The sequence below is a fragment of the Xiphophorus couchianus genome, chromosome 11 (genome assembly GCF_001444195.1).
Source record: "Xiphophorus couchianus chromosome 11, X_couchianus-1.0, whole genome shotgun sequence".
NCBI lineage: Eukaryota > Metazoa > Chordata > Actinopteri > Cyprinodontiformes > Poeciliidae > Xiphophorus > Xiphophorus couchianus.
The window spans coordinates 26,633,567-26,657,008 of NC_040238.1; the positions used below are offsets into that span (position 1 = coordinate 26,633,567).

General features: G+C 40.9%; 3 protein-coding genes across 3 annotated transcripts; 1 reads left to right on the forward strand and 2 right to left on the reverse strand.

Annotated features, from left to right (window-relative positions):
* Positions 1–465: 465 nt before the first annotated feature.
* Positions 466–14,193, reverse strand: LOC114153017 (uncharacterized). Its single transcript, XM_028031244.1, has 11 exons — positions 13,836–14,193; positions 12,457–12,577; positions 11,338–11,445; positions 11,215–11,251; positions 9,308–11,082; positions 9,185–9,215; positions 6,519–8,287; positions 6,131–6,179; positions 4,247–6,045; positions 2,703–2,739; positions 466–2,595 (listed from the first exon to the last, which is right to left on the reverse strand). The coding sequence occupies exons 1-11, from the start codon at positions 13,928–13,930 to the stop codon at positions 1,070–1,072; spliced, it is 7,347 nt and encodes a 2,448-aa protein (XP_027887045.1). The 5' UTR covers positions 13,931–14,193; the 3' UTR covers positions 466–1,069.
* A 1,383-nt stretch (positions 14,194–15,576) lies between these two features.
* Positions 15,577–19,572, reverse strand: thap12a (THAP domain containing 12a). Its single transcript, XM_028031245.1, has 5 exons — positions 19,356–19,572; positions 18,859–18,976; positions 18,280–18,378; positions 17,734–17,770; positions 15,577–17,659 (listed from the first exon to the last, which is right to left on the reverse strand). Exons 1-5 carry the CDS (start codon positions 19,439–19,441, stop codon positions 15,843–15,845), a joined length of 2,157 nt encoding a protein of 718 aa, XP_027887046.1. The 5' UTR covers positions 19,442–19,572; the 3' UTR covers positions 15,577–15,842.
* Positions 19,573–20,764: 1,192 nt separating this feature from the next.
* LOC114153020 (cytoskeleton-associated protein 2) lies at positions 20,765–23,425 on the forward strand. The gene is made up of 7 exons (XM_028031248.1): positions 20,765–20,897; positions 21,142–21,194; positions 21,296–22,044; positions 22,122–22,449; positions 22,537–22,597; positions 22,705–22,930; positions 23,017–23,425. Exons 2-7 carry the CDS (start codon positions 21,150–21,152, stop codon positions 23,279–23,281), a joined length of 1,674 nt encoding a protein of 557 aa, XP_027887049.1. The 5' UTR covers positions 20,765–20,897; positions 21,142–21,149; the 3' UTR covers positions 23,282–23,425.
* The last annotated feature ends 17 nt before the right edge of the window (positions 23,426–23,442 follow it).

Below are 23,442 nucleotides of genomic sequence, written 5' to 3' on the forward strand. Positions count from 1 at the left end.
TACATATTAACTAACAGACAAAAGCAACAATGGCTCACAGAAGAGATGATTTGCATCTCCTGCAAATACAGGTTAAACACGTCTCTCCCTCATACCAAGAACCAGAATGGCCTCCTGCTCGACTGGCAAATAAGTAGCAACTGTAAACTAAATATTTACACAGCATATAGAGATGAAGAATCCCAAATGTTTCCTCTGGACATATTCTTAGTGCAAGAATAGGAACCAACAGAGTGCGTCATTAACGAGGGAAATTATTTTAACCTTGTTTGGTACATCTGGTTTTTACATGAGGAAACAGCTTTATAGTTAAAAAGCATTCTTACTTTTGAATTCCTGTAGTTTGTTACCAGACACTTTTGAATAATAGGTGCACTGCGCCACCTTGTGTTGACTTTTATATTAGCCTACAGACTTCAATAATTACCATAATGGTAAAAGACACTTCATATTCAACAATGAACATATCTTTTTGGATCATTTTATTATTGTTTTTTGACAAATATATATGAAGATTTTCCTATAAAGGAAACATTATTCTCAAAGATACGTTTACAGCAAAGTCATTCTCGCAAGGAGATGGCAAACACAGAAAATAATCAGACATGACAGAACTAAGGGTTTCTATTTGTGCCAAGGAAATATAAGAGTGAGTCTTAAAAAATAAAAAGTTGGTAAAAGTGATTAAACTCAGTGTCATTTCTGATTATGAGAGGAAAGGGGATAAAAGATTATCAAGTAAAACCAATGGGACAATGCTGACCATCTTAAGTTCATGATAAGGGATAAGTCAGTTTCTCATCAAGGCACAAGCACTGAGAACCATCACTGGGGCTTTGTGTTTTTCCATCATATTGGTCCCATTGGGAGATACAATTGTACAAACTACAAAGGGAAAAAAAGGAAATAACAGAGCATAGGATTGAAAGATGAAAACCAACAGAAAAATTTAGTAATGTACAGGGACAATTGTCCGTGAAGGCTAAAACAGTCCTTTAGTTAGGGGATACGAACGTCCACTTCCTCTCAAACACATTGCTCAAAGCTTCAACCAGAGGACCTGTAACCCCTACAGAGAATGGAGCTCAGAGAGGGATCTCTTGTCTTGCTGAATGAAGTCCTGCAGACTCCTTTTCCCCTGCCTGAAATTGCTCTCCCGTCGTGAAAATGGCAAAATGACCTGAAGTCTGAGGAGCGTTTCAATATTACTAAAACTTCTGATCTGTGATGTCTTGAGCGTATCGAGCACAGTGGCTGGAAGGTATCCTGCCAGAGGATCCAACCATTTCTCCTTCCACGCCTTCATCTCAGAGTGAAGAGAGGACTGGTCTGGCAAGTCCTCCTTGTACAGGCGATACACAATACCACTGAGAATGCTGGTTTTCACTTTGAACATTGCATAAGGCACAATCTCCAGGCATTTTAATGTATCCAGTACCTTGTCTGTGAAGAGGTCGTCAATTTCTGCTATTGAGTGCTCCACGACGTTCATGCTGACAGATTCTTTGTAAAAGTCACTCAGCGGCTCTAGAAGAACTGAATGCAGCATCTGAATGTTTAGCTTAGAAGCCAAGGAGACCGCTTCATCAAACCAGGACTTGTGATGGATGTCAATCTCGCTCTTTAGCTTACCAAGGGACGCTTTGAGATCAGGCAAAGTATTCACAGCAAGCAGCATATCTAAAGGTTTACCTTGAAGAGACTGACTTAGCTTTTTAGTTAAGCTCAGGACATTATTCAGCACCACAGTTGAAAAGATAAACTCAAAGTTTCTGATCGCATCAAAGAAATTTGACGCTTGTTGCTGGTCTGAAGTACTTCCCTCTCCTTTCAGCTCATTCAGGCAGAGCATAGCTGCTTCCAAAATTTCTACCATAACCTCATGCATATCATGACTCTTCTCCCAGTTCTTGATGAGTTTGTCCCTCAACTCACAGGCCTTTGCCTCATCCTGCTGGAACGTCAACATGATCATGTCTTCCAGCATGTTCTGGCGTTCTACATCCTCTGTGAGCCAGTGTAATAATTTATCCACGAGGACGGATCCATTGGCTGCTTCTTCAGCAGGGGAGGATCTCGCCAGCCAAACATTGAGGGACAGAGCAGAGCTAACTGTTCTAATAGCCTGAGGGTATTTTGTTGCAATGGCTAAACTTACAGCCCTCATCTGAGCTCCTGCTTCACCAACACTTAGTGAGGCCTGTCCTCTGCAATACTCCATGTTGAGTCCCCACTTCTCAGACAGGGCAGTTTCTATGGCCTCGGAAAGGACACCAGAGTCCTCGGTGAAAGGGATGAAAGCCAGTGTTTCCTCACACTGGATGTCCTCTTTTTTTAAGTACCTGATGCACAACGGGATATAGAGCTCACCATCAATTTCAACCACTTGCTCAGTTATGACCGTGAAGAACTGAGAGTCCCAGAGTTCCTTTAAGATTTGTTCACGTAGCTGTGGCTCGTAGAAAGACACAGCTGTTCTAGGTCCTTCAGCTACCTTTTGAGTCATTCCCATAACTGGTGCTTTCACCTCTTCATCTGCAGGTTTCTCTGCAACACTCGATTCTTGGGATTCTGCTGATTTCACATCAAGGTCCCCTAAATTTCAGTAAGAGAAAACAAAAGTTATACTCCTACCCTGAATTTAAACAGAACACAAAACTTGATGATGATGATGTTACTGAATAAGCAATACATCAACTTACTTCTGTCCAACTTCAGTCTTTGGAGAACTTTCATGACCTAAAATGAGTTGAAAACTTCAGTAACCTAGCATAGATAGCAACCACAGGTTGTTCTCTTATCACTGCATTAGTCATATGAGCTCATTGTGAAAGTACTGTACAATTTGTGCCTTGCATTTGAATGCTTCTTCTGGGTGAAACAATAATACAATACATTTTAAAGATTTTGGATTTATAGTGGATTTTATCTAGCTCACACAAGTAAAAAAAAATTCTAAAAGCCTCCAATATATCGAAACTCTCCCATCCATTTAAGTTTTCTGTTTCAGAATTCCATAATTTTACAAATTGAGTTTCCCATCGGCCTTTCAGGGTTTTTTTGGACATCTGAGTACAAAACATTGACCCAGTTGGCACGGGTTACTTCCACACGTCTTGAAACATCCAACATTAATGTTGACTTAAGACAAAATTACTAAAACAGATTTGAAAAATCAGGATTCTTTAAAGCAAAATATTACTTTCATTTATCAGATTTTACTAGTTTAAATCAGGTCAAATTTAAGAATCACAGGTTTTACGGAAGACAAATTGCTCTAGCATTGGTGTGTGCTTGGGACACCCAACCCTGTCCAGGTTTCAACCACTTGACCTAAACTGGCAGCTCAGATAAAAAGGAAGTTGGTTAGGTCAAACAGTACCAACCCAGGGTCCACCACAGCCTGAACATGCTGAAACACTAGCAAGTTTAACATTTCTCTTTATTTCAGTTCCCTTTGGGAAAAATAAAGCATTTTAACTGAACTGAATAAGTATAAAGCTTCCAACAGCAACACCTCTTAAATCTTGACTGAAACTTGCAGCTGTCCATGTGGACAAGCCAAATACATTCTGGATCAGAGTTTTATTGTCAGACAAGACAAAGATTGAGGTTTCTGGCCACAACGACAGGCTGAATGTTTGAAGGATTAAAGACGAGGCTTTCAAACCTGAGATAACTGGATCAGCTGTTAAATATGGTGATGGTCCCAATGCTAACACTGGTGCTTGCATATAGGTGGGTGGGAGAAACAGGAGAAGGCAGCCTTCCTCTTAATATTTTCATTACATCTCAAGCAGCTAAATGGTTGAATTCTAGAGACAACTGGGTGTTCTACCATGACAGTAATCAAATACATAAAAACTAATTTTGGCCAGCTTTATCCAATTCAAAACAAATCTTTTGGATAATATGGACCTGGAAATCGGTGGATTACGTTTATAAAGTAGCTATGTGCCAAGATAAGAAGAGTAGTCAAAGATCTAAGCAGATCTTTGCCAGAATCCCGCTGATGACAACAAAAAGCATACGGCTTCACTACAAACTTACCAAAATTAGACAGGGAGTGTATATATATATCAGAGTCTATTTAAAACTAATGCAAAATTTAAAATTTAAAGTTAATATTATATGAGCATTTCCTAATGATTCCAATGAATCAGTATAAGCCCCAAATTAAAGATATTCAAGATTTTTCATTAGTATAGTTATTTGGCTAAAACGTTAATGTGACAAGTGAACGTACCTGGGACAGACATGGAGCGCACTCTGGATCAACCTCCATGCACATCTCAATGACTTCTGGAAGTCCCTTCAGTGTCATGGAGTGCAACAAAAGCATCACTTGACTGATCCGGCTGCCTCTGCATGTTGTGTTTTTAAACAGATCCCTCATTGAGTTCAGAGTGGTCTTCATCAGGTCACATTCCATACTGACACTTGGCAAGACAGCAACGAGTCTGAGCAGTAAGGTAACAGTTGGGTGGCTTTTGGACTCTGGATGAACAAGTGCTTCAGCGATAGATGTTGGAAGAGCACTATCTTGGTATTTCTCTCTCCAGACGGCAGCCCAAGCATTAATTTCCTGCTCAGCCATGTCAGGCTCAGGAAGATCTGCAAGGTAAAGGCTGAAAGGCTTGTCTGTGGTCTCTGAAAGTATGGGTTGTGGATTACAAGAAGGAAGCAGTGACAGGACAGACAGAGCCTTTAAATGGTTGTCTGAGAAGCAATATTTCATCTCCTCGATCAGATTATGGAGTAGTGGAATACTCAGGTTTTCTACATAGTAAATCTCTGGGGAATCATAGCTATTAACTTCTTCTGAGAAGCACACTTGTTCAGGAGCCACCTTGGTCGCCAACTGGAATGCCTGTTCAAACCAAGTAGTGTGCACAGAGCTCACATTTTTTAACATTTTCTCAAGAGTTGCTATGATGGAAGGGATTTTTTCCACCTCGCAAAGAATGTCAGCAGGGTTTCCACAGCGGAAAACCGTGCTGCAGTTACGAAGAGGTGCACAGGCGTTCTTCAAAATCACAAGAGTGACGATGAAATCCATGTTCCTCAGAGCAGTAGACAGAACCTGAGCATGCACTGACTTGGCCCCTGTGACACTAGAGCTAACAGCATCTAAGCAGCTGAGTACGCCCTCTAATGTATCAGCAAGGATGTCAAAAAAGTCCTCCCGTTTTTTCCACCTTGAGCAGCATGTTTCTGGAATTTCCTCTAACGCCTCTCTTGGCATGTTTAAAAGCCCATCAACAGCCTCTGCCAACTGTTCCTCTAGATCAGGAGATTGGTCAAAGAACAGCAGCAGATCTTCTGTGATGTCCAGCATTTTTGCCACAGAAGGACAAGGCACACTACTGGCCAACCAATGAGCGAGACCACAAGACTCACTGGGCGTTACGATACAGAGTGGATAGTTGTTGAGGAAATCTAAAGACATCTTCTTCAGGCTTTGATAACCAGGACCTAAATGCATGAATGCTTGGCCTCGGCACTTAGACATGGGCAAGCCCCAGTCTTCAGTAAGAATCTTTGCAAGGTTACTTGCTTGCCTGTCAATATCACCATTTTCATTAAATGGTAAGAACCCAATCAGTTCCACTTTTGGAGTAGATTCCCCAACGTAACGAGTGAAAACAGGTAGGTAGATTTTGTTAGTAACTTTAACAGGTTTATCAGTGATCAGGGAGAAAAATGGCGATTCCTGTATTTCTTTTAGTATGACATCTCTGATTCCGTTTATCAGGAGGTTCTCCATTTCATCATCACTAATCCATGATATGCTTTTGCTTTCACTTCCAAACCAGTGGCACAACTTCAGCTCCTGAACAAGAGGTTCTCGATCTTCCTCAGAGAGCTCACAGAGACTGCGTTTCTTTTTCCCCAGGAGTGCTGCCAGCCTAAAAACTGTAGCCAGGCTCTGACGGTTGTCTCCTGTGAGCCCGTTCTCATCCGTGGCTTTCATTTCTTGGATCTGCAACTTCTCAGGAGATAGCTGAACACTGAGCTCCCCAACTTTGTCCTTGATCATGTCAACTAAATACATCAAGGAAAATGGTTAGTTACCAGAAAGACATAGGCAAAAAAACTAAATATTAAAAATAATATCTTCACTGTTTACCTTCCATGTTATTTTCAGAGTTCTTGATGAGACTCTTTGATTCCTTGTCCTGCAAGAATAGCAAGATAATCTTATGTATTAAATTAAACAAGACTGTAGAGCAGGGGTGTCAAACTCCAGTCCTCAAGGGCCAGTGTCCTGCAACTTTTAGATGTGCCTGTGCTGCACCACACCTGAATAAAATAATTAGGTCATTAGCAAGGCTCTGGAGAACTTATCTACACAAAGAGGAGGTGATTAAGCCATTTCATTCCAGTGTTTTGTACCTGTGGCACATCTAAATCCCGCAGGACACTGGCCCTTAAGGACTGGAGTTTGACACTTGTGCTGTAGAGTAAAACAAACAGAACGGGGACTCTATGTCACAGTAATGAATAGAGGTACATACCAAACAGATGCCCTCCAACGCTTGTGGCGTAACCTTCAAACACTGGCTGACCATACGGTCCAGATCCCTGCTGAAGTTTGTGCTGACGTAGAGCATAGCCAAACACACAGACCTGTCCTTGGGATGCGTGCTTCTCAAGTAGTCCTGAAATTTCTTGTGGCGCATTACAACACCACAGTCCTCTAGCTTGGTGCTGGGAAGAACAGACATGATCCTCAGCAGGGTATTGATGTTCCCGAAGTACTGCATGAGCGGCAGGCGCAACGTGGGAAATATGGAGCTCGGGATAGTCACGGATGCCACCTTAGTCTTCCATGTTACTCTCCAACAACAGAGCTCTGTTAAGAAGTTGTCTGCGTCAGGGAGGTCGCTGCTATAGAGAGGCTGCTTTGACTTCAGGTTCTCGAACATGTAGCTCACTGTGACTGAGCAGGGAACAAGAGAGAGGAAGTTCAGAGCTTCTTTGTGGTCATCTGAAAAATGATCCTTTACGGCATTGATGAGGTTATCTACAAGGGGCACACTCAGGCAGTCTTTGTAATATGTGGCTGGCTTTATCAAGCCATCTTTTGGAAGAGAGTTGTCAGGCACTTCGATCTGCACTCTAAGGCTCTGTGCTATCGCACAAGCCTCATCAAACCAGTTCTGGTGGAACAACTTCATATTGGTTTTCACTCTGTTCAGAGTGGCCACGATACCACTGATTTGGCAAAGCTGGGACGCCACACTGAACTGGTCCTTCTGGATACCTGCGCTGAGCTCTCTGGTGAAGGAGGAAGCATTCTTCAAGGCCACCATGGAAATTATGAAATCAAACTCCATGACTTTGCGCAGATGGACTGCGGCTTGTTCAGAAACAGAAAGCTTCCATCTCTGTGGGTTGTTCTTGATCCTCTCCAGACATTCGCTTAGGGGCTCAAGCATCTGCACAAACACCTCATAAGAGTCATGCTTCTCCTGCCAAACAGTGCAGAATCTCCCCTGTAACTCTTGGACCTTTTCGTAGCTCTCTCTAAGGCCATATGCTATCACATGGTCAAGTTGTTTTTCTAGAGCAGCACTGCTCCCAAAAAATGTCAGGATTTCTTCAAATGTATCCAGGGCTCTATTAACAGCAGGCACTGGGATTGATTTAGACCACCATGTGTTGAACGAATAAGCAGAACAATGTGTGCTGATAGCAAGCGGATACTTCTCTTGAACTTTGCAGGCAAAGGCTTTGAGCTTATAGGAAACATCACCAGAGCCAAGGTAAGCTTGACCTCTGCAGTTACCTAAATCCAGACGCCAGTCCTCAGTTATTTTTTGCATAAGACTTTGCACCATGACGTCACATTCCAGATCTGCCTCAAGAAATCCTATCAACTCTAAACGCATGACATCAAAACTGTCAACAAACCTAATGAAGATGGGAAGGTATTCTTTTTCTCCCAGTTTCACAACACGGTCGATGATGAGGGAAAAAAACGAACTCCCCACCTCTGTGAGGATCCCCTCTCTCACAGCATTCTCACACACTGTGAGAACTTCCTTCATTTCAGACTTGGTCACATACTCCACCTCTCCATCCTGAGCAGGACATGCATCTGTGTGCAGCTTGCTGTGACTGCTGTAGGCAGCCACCACTGCAGTCTGCAAAGCAGATTTAAGAGCTTCCCTATCGGTCTCTGCACATTTCATCTCCACAAGCCTATCAGCATCCATCTCTAGATTTATCCGCTTCAGTTCTTCCTCAGCATCCTTTTCAGCGTGGTTTCCATGGACCGTCACTGAAAGATGAGATTGGACCTTGGTAAGATTACAGTGTTATGATAAAGAAGAAATCTATTACAAAATAAATTACAGATAATCTCAAATAACCCTTAATCCGAGCCTTAATAACGACCATTGCTTAAAAAATAAATAAATAAAAGCTCTTCTTAAAATCCAGACATGAAAGAAGAAATGTCAGGGCTTATATGTCAATATATTTATTTATTTTTGATGTCAGCTTATATTTATTTGGACTTTGAATTCAGGTCAACTCTATGACATTATTAGGGCCATGTTATTTTTTTACGACAAGAATAACATCACAATCAGAATACAGTCATAATATCAGGGGAATGAAGTTGTAATTTTATGAGAATTCAAAAAATGACAAAAAAAGATGAGAAATGTTGAGCATCTTGTGAAGTTATACTTTTTGATACAAGTTTTATTAGTAAAACCTAATGCTTAATAGAAATAGTTTTAACACCAGCATTACATTTTTTTCTTGTAATTTTAAGATTTATTTATCGTAAAATTGTGTCTTTATTCTGCCAATATGATGACTGTATTCCAGTAATTAAACAAAATTCTCACAGTCTGGCCCTCATTCTCGGTCTTACAACTCAAAGAAGAGTTGATTGGGAAAAAAAACCACTTTTTTATAATAATTCTGTCATTTGTAATTTCTTTTTGCCTTTTTTTTTTTATATAAATGTAAGCGGGAGGTTTTTTTATGTTAAAATTGGAAAATGGATCTGGTATGACAACATCTCAGCCTTTTCCAGACTTAGTACATTTGTAACAAAATTCATTAACAGTGAAATTAATTTACGGCTTTAGGCTTAAATGTAACAATGTCAATTTGATGAACTGTAAGATTATGTTCGAACTGCAACTAAATTGCTTGAAATTACCTTGTGAAAGGTTCTCTGTTATGGCATCATCCTGTAAAACAGCAACACAAATGCACGTTAGCTCATAATGAACAGTAACCTTTTACATGCCATCTTGTATTCAGCCTGTGTTTATCTGCTCACCATCTGCAGCAACTTCAGGATGTCTGGATGCTTCTCAATGTATGACTCCACCATTTTCTCCACACTAAAATGCACATCCTGGTTCACGTACACAAATGCCATGTTGCACTGTCTTTGTTCCTGCAGGGTGGCTTTCAGATAGAAATGGCATCGCTCCAGTACCATGTGGTACTGTCCGTACACATCCGCCTCCGCATTTACACATGGAACAGTCCCCAACACCCTCAGCAAGCTCTGCACATTTGGGTAAAACCCGATATCTGGAATTTTGAGGGTAGCAAACACCGTGGTTGGGAGGATTCTCCGCTTGCTCGCATGCCTCCACTTCACCTCCCAACATCCAAGCTCTTCGTAGAATGTGTCAGGACGTGCGAGGTTGTTCAAGTTGGCATCGGCTACTTTATCCCTGCGAATGCTGAAATTGTGGTCAGCCATGTAAGACGGGACCAACGAGAGCCATCGGAGGATCCTCACCATCTCGGTGCTGAACACTCTCTTCACTTCTGCAACGAGGTACTGCAAGATGGGCCTACTCAGAGTCTCTCTGTAGAAGTCCTCCAGTGGGGTCTCATTTGGGTCCACTTGGGCCATTTCTGGTTTAGTGATCTCCACGCCCAGTTTCTTTGCTCGGCCGACTGCGTCAGAAAACCATTTCCTGTGAAATATTGCTAGCTCTTGTTGGTATTTGCTGACCAGCTTTAAGGCATTGGAGATAGTATACTGCAAGGTACTGCTGATGCTTATTATTCCCCTGAGACTGGAGTTAAGTATGCTCACACAGCACAGTGTGTTCTTCAGAACAACAAGAGTGATGATGAAGTTAAAGTTCTTTAGAACCGGCTTGAGCTTAGCCATCTGTTCGGCCGTTTCTTCATCCACCTTCGAAATGATCTCATTGATGCAGGTAAGGAATGGTTCGAGGATTTCTAGCATGGTCTGGAAGGCGTCAGTGCCGTATTCCCAAATCCCACTGAGAGCAGCTTTGATCCGGTCAACTTCACCCTTTAAATGCCCATACGTCACCTGGATCTTTCCATCCAATCGCTTGCTCAGCTCTGGGATTCGTCGAAGTAATAATGCCACTTCCTGCACAGTATCTGCAACCTTCTGAATGGAGGGCACGGGCATGCAGCGGATTATCCAAATGTTGAACGCATACGGGTCACTTGGGGAGAGCACTACTTGTGGAAACTCTTGCAGGATTCTGCAGGTAAGATCCCGCATTTTCTGACACATGCTTCCTGTGGAGAGATAACTGAGTCCTCGACAGTGCTCCATCCTCAAACCCCATTTATTTCTCAGCTCAGAAAGTAGCATGTAGAACAGATTCTCTGCATCCAAATCACACGGTAAGAAGCCAATCAGGTGCTTCTGGGGGAAACCTGCGACCGTTACCGACCGGATGAAAACCGGAATCTGCTCCTTTCCCTCTATGTTCGTCACGTCCTGGACAAGTATGGAGAAGAATCTCGACAGTCTGAGGCTGTTTTGGATCTCCTCTTGCATGAAGTGTTCACCGAATTGCAGGATTTCCTTTTTGTCTATTTTCTCGACACAGATCGGATTATGAGCCCGCTGACCCCGCACACTGCCAATTGGTTCATCTGAGCTGCTGTTTGCCCCATTGATGCTGAATCCCGTCAGAGCCAGGATTTCCTTAAAGTAAATCTTCAGAGTTTCTTTTGCTTTTGAGATGGCTACATCCTCTTGGGTTTGGTTTTCCTTTTGAGATACTCCCATTTCTGTCAGCTCTTCTTTCATTTCTGGTGCATTTTCTGGTGTGAAATAATAATAGAAGCATAACCGAGAAGCTGAAATGATTGTACAAACTCATCATCTTTTAATGTATCAACATGTTCTTGGGATAAAAGCAAGAAATTTAATTTCCAGCAAACTGAGCAAGTTACCTTTTGATTTCTTTACAACAGCAGCTTCCTCTTCTGACTGGATAAGGACACATTTGATCATTAGGGTTTCTATGCTTAACAAATTCAAAAGGACTAATTTTAAACAATAAAATGTATACTTACTGGGTCTCTAGCTCGCTTCCTGTTGCATGTTTCCTGTTGAATCACAGGAGCAGTAGAGTCAAATATGGTAGGAACAGCATCTTCCTTTAACACACAGCTTGATGCAGTCTGAAAAAAAAAGATATTAAATGTTAATTGTTGCGTGCACAATGAAGATTCTCTGGTATTTTGGACATCTTATTAAATTACTCAGTTTTTAGGATGGTATATAAAGTTAATAGACTTTCACCCAATGTTAAAGATTTTCTGTACAGTTTTAGTCACAGTGCTAATGCAGTGTAACTTTAGTGTTAAGTAGTGGGTGGAATGCCCACACACAAAATTATAATCATCACCAAACAATATTGGGTTATTATCTGTTGAACACATTTAGACCTGATGCAACACGTATGTAGTTCTGTTCATAAAGTGGTTCAGGCCTTAACATGGTGATTTAAGACTGCAAACCTTTTCCATACTGGTTTAACATTGTAGCTGCTGAGAAATAAACAAATAAACCAATAAAATCAACCAAGACCCAGGAAAACATGTGCTAACACTAACTCTGTTATTCCTGGTAGATTTGTCATCATAATGAGTATGTGGTAAATACCACTGTTGCTACAGGTGACTACACCATGTTTGTTTACATTAGCATGCATTGGTAAAATTAATAATTCAGACAATAGTGCAGTCTACAAACGTAAAGACTACACAGAAAATTAATTAAACAACCAGAACACTCATCTCATAATTAAAATTACTACAAATGACAACACAGTGCAATCTGGTTGGGCAGGTGACAGACAGTCTCTGTCTTCTGGTTTCGTGGCTCATAAACTCTCTCATGCAAGATCCTCTTAATCTTTCCCGATCCGTCTGAAAAAAATCTACCCTGGCTCTAATTCACCTCCTTGTTTACTTTTCAGCATACAGCTATTAACCTTGTACGGGCTCAGGTTGCTTCCTCCTGCTACGCTGCCCCCTAGTGGCTGCGTTGGGTGAGTATTCAGCTACTACAACTTCCCTGTCATGCATTAAGTTGATTTTCCACAAACCCAGTTACTGCATCAAGAATTGACACCAGCTTCATTCGTCACTGATTGCCGACAAGACAACGAGCTCAGGTTTGACTCTTACCTGTTGCTCAACCATGGAGGGCTCAAAGTGTTTTGCACAAACTTTGTACAGATTATGCAACTGTTCTGGCGGCTGTGATGCCAAATCCTGGCGATGGCAGTTGATCAACCATTGCTGGCATCTGAAAAATAAATAAGATAGGTAATGACATTAAATAGCCTGCCAACCACAGACTCAGAAAAAAAATAAAATAAAAATAATAGTGGTAATAGTTTCTCAAAAATCTCCTTTGCACCAAGCAACCATAGCTCTGTGTGCTCTTTATTCCATCTTTCCAATCATGTGATGAATTAAAAGTTGCATGCCCAATCTGACTGATTTCCCCAGATGATTTAGTCTGGACAACCTTTGATTGGAAAAAAAAAAAGCATGGCCCATATTTCTGTAAAATATTTCAGGTTTAGTTTATTGGGGAGGATGTACAAGTAAAATAAAGTAAGCAAAACAAACAAACAAAAATTACAATGATAAAAGTTTTTGAATTTGTATTTTAAAAAAATGTCTTTTTGTGTCCCATGGGAACTTCCAATTTAACAATTTCGGCCCACATGCCAAAAGTTTGGACTGCTATAGATAATTTGATTCTTCTTTTTTGGTGTGCTAATAACAAAAAAGGTAACCTATTGCATTTTGACAAACTAGAGGTTCCACAAAACTTGATTTAGATCGCAAATAGATTTTACGTATTTTTTTGACTTTTAACAAAAACTGATCAAAGGTAATCCAGATTACTTAAAAGCTGTGGAATAACCCTTTACTCAGCCTGCGGGAACTCGGGAGATGGAGGGATTTCAGTCGGAATACAAACTATATAGATATCTCGAAACAGAAAGCAGTTTTTTCTTCAACACAAAATTAGTCAATTATTGTCGCCAGTTAACTCTAACTGCACAAGTTAAACTGTGCAAACCTAGCTTTCCACACTTGCAGTAGAATTCATATAACTAAGCATGCTATTAAAACCGCAACGCCAAAACTCTGCTACTCGAGATGTGCTCTTGCCAAACTGCCCCCATGTCAGCCCGTGATACCCCTGTGGACAGTCTGTTGATCCGATAGCCATTTACACATTTGGGGGGAAAAAAGACTCCATTACGCCTATTTTCCTTTAGATAAACCGATTAATCAAAGTCAGGCATGACCTCTTATGAAACAGCCGTGGAAGTCTACACTGGCTAACAAACGTGTTTGTTTCACACGGACTTTTCTTTTAAGAGTAACATGAGTCTGCGCCATTTTCCACAGAGTTGTGTCACTATTAGCTAACGTGATGTAAAGCTAACCCCATCGCTAGCAGTCCAGGGCTAACACATTCATTTTGCAAGCTATGCGCGGCTTATTTCTGATCAGCTTTTGCACGAAATGAGACGAATCCTTACCGCTCCGGATCCAAAGGGAAGCTGAAAAGCGGAGTGGTGTTTTCGGACCCCTGCTGCTCGTAATCACAGTTCGCTGCAGCGCAGCAGTCAGTCATTTTGGACTGTAGTGTAGCTAGCAACTTAGCTAGCTTAGCTGGCGGTTGCAAGCTGGTAAGCCCACTAAAACCAAACTCTGTCTACAGAGCCATACCTTGGACATAAAATGCAAGCAGCGCCTTATAATTTCTATTGTACTTTCGTCTAGTGCCTCTTTGATAAACTAAAAACCGACTAATTTCATGCTTTCCGAAGTTGAAGCTGCGAGCTAAGCTAACAGTGGTCGAAAGCGTGTTGTCCTATCAACCAGGAACTAATATATGCTATACCAATAGTTCACCAGCAGAGGGCAGAATGGGACAGACCGCGTTCTGTTTTGTAAATGCACTCTGCAACTGATGTGGCTTTGTGATTATTCATTTACATCTTGTAAAAAGTAACACGCTAAGAAATTGATAAGACAAATGAGAGAATAAAGTCACATTACGAGAATAAACTCGTATGAGATTAAAGCTATACGATTGCAGTAATTTTACCACTTCTCGTATTATTGACCTTATTCCCGAAATATTATAACTTTATCCTCATATTATTACGATTTCATTCTCGTGTTACTTCGCCTTTATTCTCGTAATATTATGACTTTTGTTTTTACTTTGTTTTTATGGCCCTAATACGCCGTCGTAAAAAGGCCTTTTTGTATTTTGATAATCACATTGACTCTTCTAATATGGCTTCAAAATTTATTTCAATATATTGTTTAAAAAATAGCAGTTCAACATCTGCTTCTGATCTAATGTGAGGGCTTTATGACCCTTACTCCACCACTACCAGTTGAGAATATATTTATTGTTGCAATAAACCATAAAATAAGGCAGATTTTCATTAAATGGAATATAAATGGAACTGTGGAAATGCTTCTTATATGCGAAATCTAGATTTTAACATTATCATTCCACATAAAATCACAAAAGTTTTTGACAAGTTCATTTTCTCCACACAATGACTGAGTCTAATTTTTTCTGCACTGATTTAAAAGAGAATAAAAACGGTTCTGTAACATTTTCCTGTCTCCCAGCAAGATTTTAAATAAAATACAAACCAACACTGGGGGAAAAAACTGTTTAAGGCTGCTAAAGAGTTGAGACATGAACATACAGCATTATAAAGGTAGGGTTTAGGTCAACACATTATGTATGCGTTTGTATGGCTCAGTAAAGTTCAACACAATTGAGAATCTGTGGCTTTAAAAGTGATTATTACACACACTCTGTTCAATTTGACTGAGGTTGAGCTATTTAGCAAAGAACAGTCAGTAGATGTGAAAAGTTAGTAGTTACTCCCCAAATACTTAGCGCAATAGAAACTACATTGAAACATGGTTCTACAAAGTATTGAGACGAGGAGGTTGTATGTTATGAATACAAACACACCACTTCCCCAATATCCTCTTTATAATTACTCTTTCCAGCATGTTAACCTGTCACATGCATATAGTTTTTGAAAAATGTTAGGGAATATGAAAACCTTTCAAAGGCATTGAAAATGGAACATGTTAAATGTTTATAATGTATAATCTGTTTCCTGGTAAAATAATTAGATACCATTTATTATCAGTGTGACTTTACAATCACATCCAGAAATTATATTTTGAAAGCTAAGTAAAGAAAAACCTAAAATAAAAGCAGAATGACAACAATACCAGTAAATTTAGAAATTCCTTCTCTTTAATTGCAAATTCAAGACTGGGCATGTTTTCTGCAAATCCAGACGAAACTCTCAAAACAGCAGAACAAATTATCATTCTACTACAGAAATGATCAATAGTGGAAGAAAAGAAAACTATAGAGACCTAGTGTACAGATCTGCCCATATTCATGTCTACATTTCATCATAAAAAATAAAACCAAGTACAAAACATTCCATTTTCATTTGAGGGTCAGAAAATAAAGCCTAACATTTTCTGGAAGCTCAAGAGACTTCCTGCCTTTCAGGGTACGTCTTCTGGTAGAGTTCTACCATGGAATCCAGATCAAACCCAACGTCGTAGTTTATGTTGAAAAGGGCGAGGCTTTTTGACTTGACATTGTCAGGCATATTCTCTATGTACATCCGGTAACGTTTGAACGCCACGTCGGAGCTGTCCTCCAGAGCCAGCGTGGGAAGGATGCTGAGAAGTCTCAGAGCCGTCATCACATTGGGGAAGAACTTGACATCGGCCAGTTGCAGCGTGTCATGGAGGCTGGCGGGAAACGTCTCGCCTTTGCTTTTCTTGCTCCATTTGACCCACCAGCAGTGCAGCTCAGCAGAGAGACTTCCTGCATTTGGGATGTCGTCACTGAACACCTGAACACTCTCCTCGTCCGGCTGAGTGGATTTCTTCCCCTCTATGATGTCTGGGATCAGACACATACACCCCAAGACCTTGATGTGATCCTGAGAGAAGAGATCATTCATTTCGCCGATGACGTGCTTCACCGCAGGAACCGTCACTTGCTCCTTGTAGTAGTCATCCTCCTGAGTGCTTCTTTCTTCTCCCTGACGCTTCATCAAGAAGAACCGAGGAACCTTGACAGGGATCTCCATGGTTGCCGCTAGGTTGATGGCTTCATCGTAGAAAAAGTCGTGATAGACGTCGATGTTGTCGGACATTTCCTTCAGGGACTGCAGCACAGCGGTCAAGCTGGCTGTAGCTGAATGGATGTCCACCGCTTTCCCTTGGAGATTTTTGCCAAACGCCTGGATGAGCACCATCACGTTTTTCAGCACGATTAACGCCATGATGAACTCAAAGTCAGTTAAGGCTTTGGAGATCTCTAAAGCACTGTGGGTGACTTGGTCATTCCACCTCATGTCTTCGTTGTCATGGACGCTGTCCACACAGAGCAACAGTGCCTCTATGACATCCAGTGCCACCTCAAACCCATCATTCCTTCTGGTCCAGCTGGTCCGGCTTATCTTCTTCAGCTCCTCAGCTTTGTCCTCTTTGTCTGGGTAGAAGATGGAAATCGCATGCTCAAACTCCACCTGCAGTAATGATGACTGAGAGAAAAACAATTCAATCTGCTTAAAGGTGGACAGAACGAGTTGAACCCCTGACACACCCATACTGTTGGCCAGAGACAGGGTCAAGGGATTAGTAGCTCTAAATGTCAGTATAGCCTTGGGGTACTTCTCAACCAATTTGGAAGCAAATGCTTTAATTTTTCTCGAGTGGGTCCCAGAGCAGGCGTGGGCTTGCGCTCTACACTGGCTCATATCTAAACCCCATCGATCAGTCATTTCAGATAGTAGTTTTTCTGCCAGGTCATTTTCATCTCCTTCAAAGGTCAAGAACCCTGCAAACTTCTCCTGATGACTTTTCAACTGGTCCACATAACGAAGGAACACCGGAAGGCACCATTCTCCTGAGATCTTCACTGGTTCGCTGGTGAGCAGCGAGAAAAAGCCGTTTTGCTTGACTCCCTCGATCACCTTACTGCGCACATACTGCTCACAAACCGTGATGAGCGTGTCGAGTTCGTTGGAAAAGCAGTTTTGCCTTGATGAATCAAACTTGTTCTTTAAGACTTCATCTCCACAGTTCAGGCGGTATTCCAGCAACGCCTGGAAGTTACACGACTTCAAGCCGTCGTCTTTCCCATTACACGGTGCAAATGGCGGAATGCTTTGCTCTCCGAGCAGTAGAAGAACCTCCAGTAAAGTCTTGAAGTACTTTTTCTCTTCGTCTTCCTCTGGTACATTCTGTACAGTTTCAGTAATAGGCTCTGCTGGAGCTTTTTTCATTCCTAAAAAAATATATATTTTGGTTACAGTTGGAACACATTTTTAAAATAAAAAAAAATGCATTATTTCATCTTACTTTTCCTTCCTCTTCTCTCTGTTTCACTATCTTTTGTCTTCAGAGAAAATCAGACAAATCAAAAGTGAAATTAGATTAAAAACAGCTAAAAAGATTTTTTACAAATACATAAGAAATCCCTTCACAAATCATTCTAAAACATCATCTCCCTCTAGTGCAGCGTTTCTCAATTCCAGTCCTCAGGCCCCCCTGCCCTGCATGTTTTAGGTGTTTCCCTTCTGTTACACACCTGAATTGAATCTATGGGTGATCAACAGGTTTCTGCAGCACTTGATGGTCATGCAATCATTTGAATCAGCTGTTCTGGAATAGAGGCACATCTAAAACATGCAGAGCAGGGGGGGGCTGAGGACTGGAATTGAGAAGCACTGCTCTAGTGTGACAAATGTACCATTCACCTTAACATAAAAAAATCTTATGTTTAGGTGTTATGTCTGGCAAATGCAAAAAACATACATTTGCAAAAAGCGGTCAACATTTTGAGACAATTACAGATGATGTATACATTTGACATTAACTATAATTATTATTCATTCTTTTACCCACCGTCTCTTTACCACGCTTCACTTGTCCACTCTGAGGTTGGCTTGGACCATCAAACACAGACGGGACAGCGTCAGCTTTCAACACAGAACCTGGAGCATCCTGGAACAAGAGCACACAACGTAATCCCTATAAAACATTTTAAAAACTTTAGGCTTTTTTCATACCACCATTGTGGTAGTGAATTATATCAATCAGTCAAACTTTATTTACAGAGTTCTTCTAATCCAAGTAAGTGTAACCCAAGATACCTTAGAGGTTAAAATAGGAAGAGAAACTTTTAAAGGCTAGAAATGATCAACTAAAATTTAATCAATACACCGATGAAACAAGTCAATATATTGATAGTGAAAGTGAAGTCAATCAACTCTACAGGATAGGGAAGTGTGGAAACAACATTGTGTAGAATAGCATTAAAATACTGGAGAAATGTGTAAACATTTATAATGACAGAAATAAATTATTTTAAAAGCATGCATAGAAGAGATGTACGTAAAAACATAAATAAAAATCTACATATATGTAGTGTTGGATCTCACTCTAATCTGCAGCATAAGCATCCAAACTGAGCACAGAACTTACACTATCAAATGCAGATGCTTCAAAATGTTTCCCACAGAGTCTGTAGTATTTGTAGAGCTGCTCCGCTGATTTCTCTTTCAGGTCATCCCTCTGGCACTGCTCAACCCACTTCTGCAATCTGAGGAACAAACCAGCTATACAATGACGTTACATATTAAAAACATCCTACATATTCAAATTCAAAAATACTTTATTGATCCCGATGGAAGATTAAACAGTAATAATTATAATTTTACATCTTTTTGCTGAATGAAACTCAGAAATCTTCGTCCTTTTTGGTCCATTTTTAACTAAATGCACAAAAGTTCACTGTGAATTTATTGCGGATATTTCTACAGATATTAGGATTTAACTATGGAATAACAACAAAATCTTAATGGAGCTCACAAAGCCACACAATTTACATGCAGCGGCGCACTAAAAGACATTATTAAACCCGCGAAACCTATATTATGCTAACTGATGCACATCTTCCTGGCTACATTAGCATCACTTACCTGTTTGGATCTCGTGGAAACCGGAAGAGCGCCTGGAAGTCCGAAATACCACTGGGACAGTCCGGCACGACGCAGTGGTTCTGCATGATGACTTTTTGGGAATAAAACTCTATTTTTCGTGGACTTTTTGAAGAAAGAGGCGAATGTTAACGTTAGCTGCCAAGCTACGTAGATCTAGCCATAGGCTATGAAAACCTAAGACTTCCGGTTATTGCCTTCAGAATAAAATTATAAAAGACACTGAAAAAATTAACTTGAGTGCAGTGTGGTTCAAGAAGACCACCTACATCATTTCAAAGTTACAAAAATTGCGTTTTTGTTCATATGGACTTAATTTAGAGCAGCTGAAGTTCAGTTAGGGTAACTTTGTAGCTAGGGGTATAATGAGGAGGATTTGGCATCTTGGAGAGTTTATATTATGCATGCAAATGATAACAGATTTATAGATTGATTGATCTGCTCTTACTAAAGGGTTTTCTTTGAATACGGAATTAGTTCTAGTTGGTGTGTCTAGTATCCTTGGGGTTAAGGTTTAGGTCACAGCAGATTACTTTGGCTTGAGAGGGATACTGCCATGGTAAACTCTTGTTAAAGGTCTGATGCATCAGATTAAAAGAACCTTGTGAAAATAAAAACCTTTAAGGGGGTATTACATATACTTTTTACTAAGCCCACTGCCCACATAACTTTAAGTGGAAAATCACCGTCAGTCTGTGTAATTAATCCACCTAATGTTTTACTTAGGAAAATAAGTTGCTAAAACAAATGAACTTTTATTCATTTATTATATTAGAATTTACACATTTCTAATTTATCAACCCTTATCTTTTAAAAAAAAAAAAGTTCAACAATCAGACTTTGTTTACTATACGAATTTACTTGCGTTTCCATTTTCTCTTTTTATTTTGAAGGTATGTTAACTTCCGGTTGGTCTAGACAACGTTTAGCCTACGTAAAAATTAGCGCGAGATTTGTTTGCCACTTTCCCAAGGTACAACAAACATGTCTCGACATGTTCCGAACATTGATTGTTTATGTTGTGGTTTTCTACTCATATTGTAGACATGTAAAAACACGGCGTCTAAATCAATGACAGCCACCATTGTTATACTGTGGATTATAGATGGTAATCATGGTGGCTGACCTGGAAACGTCATTTATACACACAGTATGAAATGCGCAGCATTAAGCATTTCCTGTAAAAACTCACAATGTCATAAGACTATATTTACTCCCCTCTATTTCTCCTCTGCCTCAGTCAGAACTGTAACACAATGGGTGTGTTCCGACCAGTACTTCTGGAATTCTATTTGGGTTCAAACATTCAAACTGTTGTATTGTAGAAGCCGCTCGGGCTACGTAATGACGCAACTGTCGTTTGACAATTTATTGGTTAGTTCTAAATTCTCGCGATACTAGCCAGCCAATCGCAAAGCAATAAGCGCGAAGTTAAATGAAATTGTATCCGCGTGTTTTCCTCAGACAGAGGCGTACTGTGAAGGATACCAGTGGTGTAAAGCTGTTTGGACCAACCGTTGCAAGGTAAGTTAAGATTTCTTGCAAGTCTGTGTGCGATGAGTAATGCCTGTAGTATTTTTAAGGTGATGCAGGCATATAACATGCCAAATACATTACTGCTTGTTTTAGTCCAAAATAATAAATACGTCAAAGTATTTCTTCCAGATTACCTATAACTTCAGTCGATTAGATGGCGTAATTACTTTTTAGATATTAAAATCAGGCTTGTGTATTTTTGCCGCTAACTGTCTGCAACTGTCATTTTTAGGCCACATTATGGACACCGTCACAATTTCACGACGAAAACATCCCAATAATAAGGTGAGTTCGGGATAAAAGTCTTATTATTTTTAAATGAAAGTATAATCAGCTCACTGGGCTTTTACACCCGATTTAAGCTTATGTTCTTTTAACGTTACTAGGGAAACAAGGAGAACACCCAGCCTCCAACTGGAGCAAAATCCTTTGTTAAAACGGGCCCTACATCAGCTGTACCCTTCCAAATCAAAGCCAACAAACAAGAGGATGTCTTAAACAAGGGTGATTCTCTTAAGGCAAAGGGTAAAGAGTTGGGTACGAAGCCAGTGTCTGGAGAGACTCAAAGAAAGTTGCAGAGAGATACTAAAGACGTCAAAGCACAAATACTCAAACCCGCTGTGGCTGAAGCTTCAAAGCAGTCATTAAAACCTGCTCCAGGAATGTACAAAGGCAGAATTGTTCAATCAAAAATTGGCTCTATTTGGAAGTCAAGTGATTCTTTGAGTGTAGCAGTTATTAAGCTACCAGCACCTAAAGCAGAGAGCGAAGAGGTCAAAGACACAACTATAAAGAACAGGTCCAAATCTGTGACGGAGGTGTCCAGGCAAGTCGCCAAAAGGCCAGTGCCGATGAGGTCCAAGTCGGTTTCTGATCAACCCCATCAGGTGGGCAGGCCCCCCGTCGGTAACCGTCGCCCTGCTGGATTCTGCTCTGCGCAGCCTCCCACCAGAACCCTCACAGCCACGCTACCACCTCCTACATCCAGAAGGACAACTGTGGCTGCCACTAAACCAAGAGGTGGTCAGAACACAAAGCCGAAGATTCCAGTGACTGACAAGAAAGCCAGTAGACCTATGATCTCAAGCACACTGAGTCAGTACAGAGTTGCCGCGGAGACGGCAGAGGAAAAACGGTAAAGTATTCATGCAACAGAAACGAAAATTTGTTTTACTCAACCTTACAGTTATTAAACATCTCCTTTTCATGCAGAGCAAAACTGGCTGAGTGGCTGGCCTCCAAGGGGAAGACTCTGAAAAGACCTGCCATGACAACCATGGCACCGCCAAAAGCAAAGCTTGCTACAACAGCGAAAGTGGATCCAAAGGTTCCAGAGAATGTTGACCTGGAGCCCGGTGCTCAGTGCAGCGTTGAACCCAACCGAAGCGTGGAGCATGAAATTCTAGCGTCCCCTGTGGAATCTCAGAGAGAAGAAGGAGGTAGTGTACAGAGTCCGATTCCTGGGATCATGAACACAACACTGGATGTGCTGGACGACTCCGAGGCAGACCTGTCTGAACCTCAGGGCAGCGTAGATGATGTAAGCAGATTTTTTTTAATGGAAATGGATTAAAAATGTTAGAACCGAGTTAGAAGGTAATCTAATCTCGTGCTTTCATGTTGACAGATTGTTGTGAACCTTTGTGACGCCCTGGAGGCCATGGCGATTCCATCCACAAGCTCTGATGGTACGTTTTCAAGGTTACTGCAGTGAATTTAAAGTCAAGATTATGTGTAACTTCATAATACAACCCACACAATATTATTTTAATAATTCTCATTTTGCTTCATTAAGATGCTGATGCACAATGCAACCAAGCAGAAGAATGTAGAGATGAAGAGCAGAAGGATGAACAGATCCAGGCTGAGACTGAAGAGGAATCGGAAGTGAAGCAGGAAGATGTTGAGGAAAGTGAGGATGATTCAGAAGATGATGGTAATGATTATGTCATGGAGACAACACCCCAAACTAGTGCTTCAGTTATCAAATACAGTGTGAAGACCACCCCATACTTGCAGAGGTAAGTGCAGACTTTTATATTTGCATCAGTTTTACTTCCTGTCTTCATTCCTTTTTTTTTTCTCCTTTATTCTTGAAACCGTGTAGTGTGAAGAAAACGATTGAAGGAGAGGTGAGTGCGAGCGCATCGAGGAGAAAGAGCAACATCAAAGACCTGAAGTTTCTGACACCGGTGCGCCGGTCCAGTCGCATCCACCATAAATCCTCCCATCTGCCCTCAATGCTCACCGATCACGATCCATGCGTGTCGTCTCTGGCCGAGCTGGTGAAGCTGGACGACAATCCTAACGCGTACATTTACAGGAAGAACCCTGCGCTGCTGCAGGAGCTGCCGGACCAAAATGCATGCTAAGTATTTAGTTATTGTACAGAAATGTAAAGGACTTGAGCTATGGCACACTACATAGATAAACTTTGTTTTACTAACCTAAAGTAAGTGTATGAAACTATTTTCTACAGTTCCTAAATTTTTCAGAATAAAATGACACTTAATCTATATCCTGTTGTGTTTTA